At 35.6% G+C, this 8,607-nt stretch overlaps 1 protein-coding gene across 1 annotated transcript; it reads right to left on the bottom strand.

The window, feature by feature from the left end:
- Nucleotides 1-4,647: 4,647 nt before the first annotated feature.
- LOC129567442 (transcription factor MafB) lies at nucleotides 4,648-8,004 on the bottom strand. The gene has a single exon (XM_055444312.1). The coding sequence runs from the start codon at nucleotides 6,792-6,794 to the stop codon at nucleotides 5,700-5,702; it is 1,095 nt and encodes a 364-aa protein (XP_055300287.1). The 5' UTR covers nucleotides 6,795-8,004; the 3' UTR covers nucleotides 4,648-5,699.
- Between the last annotated feature and the right edge of the window lie 603 nt (nucleotides 8,005-8,607).

Here is an 8,607-nt window from a genome sequence, read left to right on the forward strand (position 1 = left end):
ATATTCCTATTCACCCCCTCCGTCGTCCAACCATCGAAATGACCGGCCAATAAAATAAATCAGAAATAGCATTTTGCGGCGAGTAAATTATTATTTTTACTGTTACTGATATGGGTTGATCGGTTTATGCATCGATATCAATTTAATGTTAGTTGCCATATGAGCACATTTAGCGATTGTATACAAACGCCGAAAAATGTTCTCATATTTATTTAAATGTCATTGTTTTGAGTGGATTTTTCGTCAATTTCCTTTTCTCTGCGCACTTCGTCCAGCGCATTCGGTTTGATTTTGCTCAATAGATTTCACGAAAAAACAATGCGCAATTTTGTCCAAAAATTCCGAAATCAGACAATAAAAACTTCCAACTTATACGATGACAGTTTTACGTAGTCGTATAGAATCGTTTTTCTTTCTTCTACCACAGCACAATTTTCGTAATGTGGATTTTTATGCAAACCAAATGGTTTTGTGATTCATTCAGAAGGATTTTTTTTTTTTCGCTGGAATTGTCTGGATTATTTAGTCTAATGCGATGCAATTAATTTTTTGGTTGTATAGTTTCGTCTTTCCACTTGTTCATAAACAAATGAAGCGATAACAATTATTATGCGCTAAAGTTGCCATCTCAGGAGCCGTTAATTACGATCCAATTTTTTAAACAAATTGAAAACGCGTTTCGTTCATGTCAAATCATAGTTTGTGCAAGTGAGTCGTTGCAGACTTAAACATCAGTGACTATAGCAGACCTAAACATCTTTATCTTCGAACACATTAACGGCCAATAAAATAAAATTAATGGCTTTTTCGAATATATGAAACCAATCTTGTGCAACGTAGTCACGTTGGCAAAATTGAAATATTTTTATTACTAAAAATAAATAAAAATCGAATGTGTTGAGATTTATAAGTAGTTTTCATGAGTGTCAAACTATAGAAAAAATAGAGATAGTATTTCTTCTTTTCAGAAAGTGTTCCTCCGGATATCGATTCCAGTATGTGTCCCATTTACGGCGTACTGCTGACTAAAGCAAGGCGACGGGCGACACACACACAAAAAAATCGATTATTGTTCTATTTAGGTAATTAATCTATTTGACGCGAGCGCTGGCGACCAAAAGAAAGTTTATTGCATTGCATTCGTATGGCTTTGGTGCAACTCTCTATTGTATGTGTGCTTAATAACATCACCATAGCCAAACTGCATGACTATATGGCATTTGCCAGTAATGCAGAAAGTTCGCGAATAAATTAAACTGGAAAAAAGTTAAAGTTTTCATTGCAACCGCGTCGAATTGAAAATTTCGGAAGGTTGGTCAAATATCGTCAAATTGAACACTTTTTAATGTTAAAAAAGAAAGTTCACCACGCTACGCGTACAGTCTCTTAGTACCTACGAAAGGACTCATTTTGGGTCTAGTTTGTTATTGCATAACAAACTTTAATTGAGCCGCTACATGAATTGTACTACATCACAATGTATGGATGGATTAGATAGATCGATAGCATACAGAGTACAATAAAGTTCAGGTCACCAAAAATCAAAAAATCAGCTTAACTTCTGTATTAAATTCAATGCTATCACAATAACCAATACTCTGCATCGTACATCATAATGTATGGAAATGAAAATTTTTAAGTATCGTATTGGTAATAACGTTTTAATCTAAATTTGTAGTTAGTCACAGATAATGATTAAACATAAAAACAGAAACTGTTTTGAAACTAAAAAAATCCAAAGTTTTGGATCCTCATGGAGAAAAAAAAACGAAGTTAGTACCTTTTACATTGTACAATGTACGTCTCATGTAACGGTAAAAAGAAGTTTTCCGCATTAAAAAAAAGGAAGTTGAAGAAAGAAAAATTGGATTTTCTGGTCATTTTAGCCACTAATTAATCGGTGCAACAGACGAATGGCAATGACATTGAACACACTAAAATCACTTTTATTCACTGTCCCGATGCCATAGTTTGTGAACGAGATCACAGTAACAACGTCATTCAGCAATCATTTCATCTTCGGAGATACATTTTAACAAAACTGATAATGACCCCTCGTGTGGCTGTTTTTGAAGCATTCGTCAGGCTCAGTTGCAATTTTTCGCTGATATGAATAAATAATCTCTCTGTGTGATATGGTTCAATAAAATTTGAGCTGAAACCAAACAGTTGATTAATTTTTCCAACAATCTAACGACTTACACACTTGCAACATGTATGGAATTGGACACAAATAAATCGGTGAAATCACACTGAAATCGGTGAAATGTTCAGTTTGAAATGCACATTGAATATGAGCTAAATATATATTTCACGACCATTTGTCATCTTGTCGCTAATTTGCAAGTGCATACAATGTGACAGAGACACAGTGATAGAAATTTACTTTTACAACAGATGACTGCAGTTGATAACGAACATCATTTTCCTACTGATTGCTCGCCACAGATCGAAAAAATCTAACTAATTACATCTCGAACTAGAAAAAAAATCAATTATTCGCTTATGCTGACGTCCACGATAATTTTTGATGTGTCTTTTTTTGTGTGGCACTTGTCATTGATTTGTGTTTATGTGCAAGTGTAACACATGAGCCAATCGCATAATGTGAAAAATATGTGTGACAGAAGAGTCAGTGAACTCAGTATTCTACTTTGGTGATGTATCGTGTTGGAGTTTTTGTTTTTGTTTTTTAAAAAAACGTTGCTCAACTTGAAAATCATAACAATTTTTGCAATTGCCAATGTTTAAACTTCGGTTTTTTTTTCCCTATCCAATTTGATTTCTTGATAAAACATTTCCAATGCAATTGTGTTTTGATTTTATGCTCACCCACTTCACGTGTACAGTTTGCACAGTGGCCATCGACACTTCACTTTTTAAAACGAAGAAACACCGCCGCCGTTTTTTCTTTTCATTTCTTCGTGTGTCATTGCATTCCATTTTGCCAAGTACTTTGAACCAAAAAGAAGCATGCACGTGCCACAACTCTTATCATAGCAACACGTAAATTTTTATTCGCAAATGTTAAATCCTGTTTCTTTAGGACAAAATAAGTCAATTTTAACGACAACAGATAATACAAACGTTTCCATACAATCCAATTCAACTGGCGACTAAATGCTACACTTCGAATACAATCAGCAAACAACACATGAAGTGATTCAATCGAGTGCATCAATTAAAAATCAGTTGGCACGAAAGTATGGGCAAAGATCATTTGAAGCCGTTGAGATTGTGGTGCAGTCACCGTGTACAGGTTGCTCAGGTCAATATCAATGTGTGTTACTTTTCTTGCATTGATTCGCATGGCCTGCCTGAAAATGATACATTGAAATTGATTTTCTGATTTCCACCGATACCGCGTGTATTGGCGTCGAGCCAATGCCATAATTTACATAGAATTATGTAGCCAACCACATAGACGCGGCGATCTGATTTCTAGTCAGTGAAACAGACACACAAATTTTCAATGAAAATATGTAAATCGTATTTAATTTCCGTATTTTTGCTAGAATTCACATTTTTTTTTCTGGAAATTAAAGATGTTTGAAAAAAACACGCGCATTTGAAAACAAACAAAAATATGCGCGTTCACGTTGCAACATAGCAGCGACAGAAATGAAAAGTACAAAGTGAAGACTACGACCGATATGGCTGGTGTGCCGTTTGTGGCAGAGAAACGCATGTGACAACGGAATCATATTTATTTTTTTTCATTTTATTGTTATGTTATTCACGCCTAGAAGACAGGCTTATGTTACACTTTCATGCAGTTCCCGTCTGAGCGCAAAGACGCTTTTGTATTGCAAACAGTAAAGATGAATGAAATCGTGGCAGCGATTGAATCCAATGATAATCGGAATCTATGTTTTGTAAATAAAATTGGCCGTTTTATCAACTGCAGTACTTTGTTGCATACGATAATTATCATTATAATGAACGGAAAGAAAAATGATTGTTGATATATTGTTCGCTATGGATCTAAACCATTTTGACAGCTAGAAATCTATTGTCATTGATAGAAAAGTGGGTAAGTAGTTCGTTCTGTTGAATGAATGAGCTTCTTATTGAAGATGCATCTGAGGCAATCAAAATGACTTTTTAAAAGAAACGGCCAATTTATCGTGTTCAAAATAAGAAAATACTTACGTGTGTTCAACATCCGCATGCTTCATATGTTCAGAGTGAATGTTTCGATTTCGGAAACCACTTTGTACTTTTAGCCAAAGTCCAGACAGTACGGAAACAAAAGTTATACGTTACCTCTTCAAAGCATCTCCATCTCGTGCAGTTGTTTGATTCACAAAGCGTCTTTATGAATTGAATATAGTTTCAAGTTACCTCGATTCAAGTGAGAAAACCAAAACAAGGGCTAATAAGGAAGAAATGGATCAGAGTTGAATGATCGCTTAATGCTGTGTGCAAATAATAATACACAAAGTGGCCCACACACACAGAATATTTGCGAAAGGTCAGTCGCATGAACGGTCATGAGGTGGGATTTGTTTTTGTTCTTGTTGTATGCGTGTGCTATCACGAATGAAAACAAATCAGAAGCAAAAACTCGTCTGAAATGCAAACTAGAACTGAAATGGGAGAGAAAGAAAGTTTCTATACACAAATGACATAATATCGCCGATACTCTTTCATCTTTCAATTAAAATTAAGTTTATTTTCCTTGTTGTTTTTGTTATTTACATTTACAATTTGTATGTTTTTCTTTTCTGTCACTGACATTGCTATAACAAATGATATTTTATGTGTTTTTGCGTGTTTTTTTCTGAATCAAAATTATTATTCAAATCATTTTTGTCAAATTACGAAAAAGATAATAAAAAAAAAATGTTCGAAACAGAAACAAATATTTTGTAAGGAAAACTAGCTCTTCTTTCATTGGAGTAAATAAATCATGTGGAAATATTATTAAAATTTGAAGGATTTTTCGAAATATGCGCAATTTCCTCTTCCGAATACAACAAACTAAATGAAAACAATAGAAAAACAAAACGTTCGACATTTAGGTTGATTTTCTTGCACTTATCTTCTTTGCATTGCACTAAATTGAATTTGAATGAAACAAGTACGAACGAAACGAACAGAAAAATTGGAAATTACTTCAATCCGGGAGAAGAGAGAGAGAGAGAAAGTCTTTGAAACGGAAACTTAGTAGATGTCACTTAGCATTAATTAACATGGTAATTATAAGTATGAGCTTTGTTTTTTTTTTTGTAATTTTTTTTTTTAGGTTTTGCTTTTAAAATGAAGTTATTTGGCAAAATGAGAATGATTTTTCTTTTTGTTTTAAACGTTAAATTGGCATAAAATTCTACCAACTTTAAACTTGACTGGATTTATCACTTCAAATTTACTTGTATCCGTATTCTCACCATCGAATATTACGAAGTAAAAGTTAATTTTCTTTTCTGTTCATTTGATAATATTCAATAAAGTAAGACCACAAACAGCAATGGATCACGTTATGTTTTCTTTTTTTTTTTTTTAATTCGGTTGGAATGAAAACTGACTATTTTGCTTGCTTGCAAATCCGTCTGTGGAGATTTGAATCGCGAAGAAAAGAAATTAAACTTTCTATCGAAATTGTGTGAGACATAAAGAGTGGATCGCAATGATCCCGATTAACAATAACGTGTGTTCCATTGTGTTTGTTGTCTTGGAGCATGAGCTCCTATTTGACGTCATAGGTAGAATTCTGGTGAACTATGACCATCCGAATGTAAATCATGTGATCGATCATTTTGGCGCTGGGCAACTCGTTGCTTGATCATATCCAATTCAAGTCGCGTTTTATTCAATTCCATGCGCGTATTTTCCAACTCGAGCTGCAATTTCCGATTAGTTTTCTCTAACTCGTGACGTTGATGCAACCGCTTTGAGCGGCAATTTTGTGCGTAGCCTCGATTCTTCAATGTTCGACGTTTTTGCTTCAATTTGGCAATCTCTTCGCGTGGACATCCATGCAGGCGCTTGTTCAATTCACGCACCGATAGCGTTGTCAACAGTTCGTCGGCAATTTTTTTGGCATCAGTATTTTGGCTACTTTTCGAACCCATGCTACTCTGCGAACAGGAATTGTATTGGCCGGTTTGTCGCGGCGAAATGGTCGACGATGAACGCGTCGAACTGACCGACATCGGCCGATTGGCGTGTGCGTGATTGTACGAATTATGCACATTAATCGAAGCCATATGATGATGATCCAAGTGTGTCAAATGCGATGGTAAACTGGCGAGCGTTTGTCCATTTGGCGCTTGTTGCATATATTCACGTCGTTCCCAATCGTTGTCCAAGCAATTTTGCAGCGGCCGTAAATCGAGCGGCTGTTCACCTCGCATTGTTTGTGGCAGCCACATCATGTCTTCGATGAAAGTTGACGATTGCCGATGAGTATGACCGTACGAATGGCCATGGGCACTGTACATGGCTCCATTGCATGGTGAATAAACGTGCGGCGGTGTATCGGGTGGTGTGGATGGAACGCCATTTACACCAACGATTCCTTGAGCTGGAATTGCGCTGTGATTGTGTGATTCGGCCGTCGACGGCGGTGATAGATTATGCAGCCGACGTTCTTCGTGCTGATGCCAACCACTTGGTACGGTGATTTGACGAAGTCGAACAGAGTTTGGCATTTCATCCTCATCTACCGCAGTCCATGGGATTTTCATTGCAGCTTCTGGCTCACGTTTCACTGGCGCGCCCAAATGATCGAGTTCAAAGTCTTGTACATACACTTCAGCCAAATTCTCCATTGGACCTTCCATTTTTCGCATTTATTTTACTTTACAAAAATCCGCTCACCGTCTCTTGCACTTTTTTTTTTTTAATCAAATACTATTTCGTTCATCAACTTTTTAGTGCACAAACCACTTTTTCTCTTTAATTTTTTTTTTTTCGTTCTGTTTTTCTCGCAAAAGTTCGCAAATTCTAAATCAATAACTTTTTTTTTTAATATTGATTAATTCTGTGAATTTTTATTGAACACACAAATTTATGTAAACGGATTTTTCGACGACTTTTTATTTTCAACTGATGAATCTAACTGTTTGTTGGACAAGTTGCAGCAGAGCAACGCGAAAATGCGTGTGCTTTATTAGAAGTTCCAGCAGCGAATGGCACATATTCACTCGTCTCAAAGCATTCATACGGAGCAGATTTGAAGTCAGCGCGCTCGTGCACGAACACATCAATACACACACAAGCGCGAGCGTATCAAACGTCTGAATGAAAAGTGGTGGGTGTCGTGTTAGGCGTTGGTTTCGTTTTGTGAACGCCTTTTCGGCTGTGTATTCGTGCATTCGCTTGGCTTATGTACAACGCGACCAAATGCTTCGATTATTATACGCGATTCTTTTACAGTGGTGTGTAGATGAACTGGTGTAAAAATATAAAACGCAGACAAACACTATGATTCGTTTTTTTTCTTCATGTACCATGATTTGCACATAGAAACTTCATCACTATATAAAACAACAACACCTTAACTGTGCGTTGTGAAGTGGAATAATTTTTAGTTTTGAAACAAAAGCAGCAACAAGTGCCGTCATTATTATCATAGCAACGCACTTTCGTAGCGATGTTTTTACGATTTTGTAGATGGAAAAAATTAGCTGAATTTTGGTTGAACAACCAAGATGCGGTCGGAATTTTGCGAAGTTTTTGAAAGTGATTTGTTGTTGGTGTGTGTGCGGAATAGAAGAGATTATTTTACGATTTCTTTCTCTAAATTAAATCAAAGACACTTGTTGAAAATGATGAAGATTGTGAGGTCGTCATCAGTATAAGAACTGAATGTAATCAGACACGATGTTCATTTAAATTCATAATTTCTTTTCAAAATTGAAGTTTTTGTAATACGAAAATTAAATCCAAAATGACGCCGACTCCAGCGAGTTTTCTGAGTTTAAGCTCAAGTCACTGTTTGTGGGGTTTATTTGTTTCCCGGATAATTTTCGTTCTTTTACATTAAAAACTATTGAGTTTCATACAATTGAAGAGTAACTTACGAAATTTTGGAAGTTGAGACGGCTTTTGCAAAACCCAAAAACATGACGAAAATTCTTTGATGAAATTTAACACTTAATTTTATACGCTTGCAAAACCGACTAACGGTGCAAAATTAAATGGTCATGAAATTTAATTCTAAAGTATTTTTTTTTTCTGTTCTTTTTCCTTTTCTCCTTTTTCCATTTCTTTTGATTCCACCGAAATAGAAATACGCTGATTCAAGTGTAAGTGACAACTAATAGCAAACAAATTCATTCACATGTTTGAGTTTGTATTTCAATTTGTGCAATGCTGAAAATAGATAGTTTTCATTGAATCGAACGCCAATCGATCGTATTTTTATTGATTATTGTACACATGACCCAAAAATCGGCCGAACATTGTATCAGTATCGATCGATTTGCAACGGAAACTATGCGAGTTTGAATGAGAATTTCGAGCGATAAGCGTAATAAGATAGCTGCATTTGCAATAGACCTGTCTGGCGACTCAGCTGTCGTCATTGTTGTTGTTGTTGATAAAACATACGGACTCCAATTTCGTATTTACTATAAAAAAAAATGCTGTAAAGCAAATACA

The sequence above is a fragment of the Sitodiplosis mosellana genome, unplaced genomic scaffold (assembly GCF_009176505.1).
Source record: "Sitodiplosis mosellana isolate CC-2019 unplaced genomic scaffold, AAFC_SMos_1.0 Smas_scaffold_11, whole genome shotgun sequence".
NCBI lineage: Eukaryota > Metazoa > Arthropoda > Insecta > Diptera > Cecidomyiidae > Sitodiplosis > Sitodiplosis mosellana.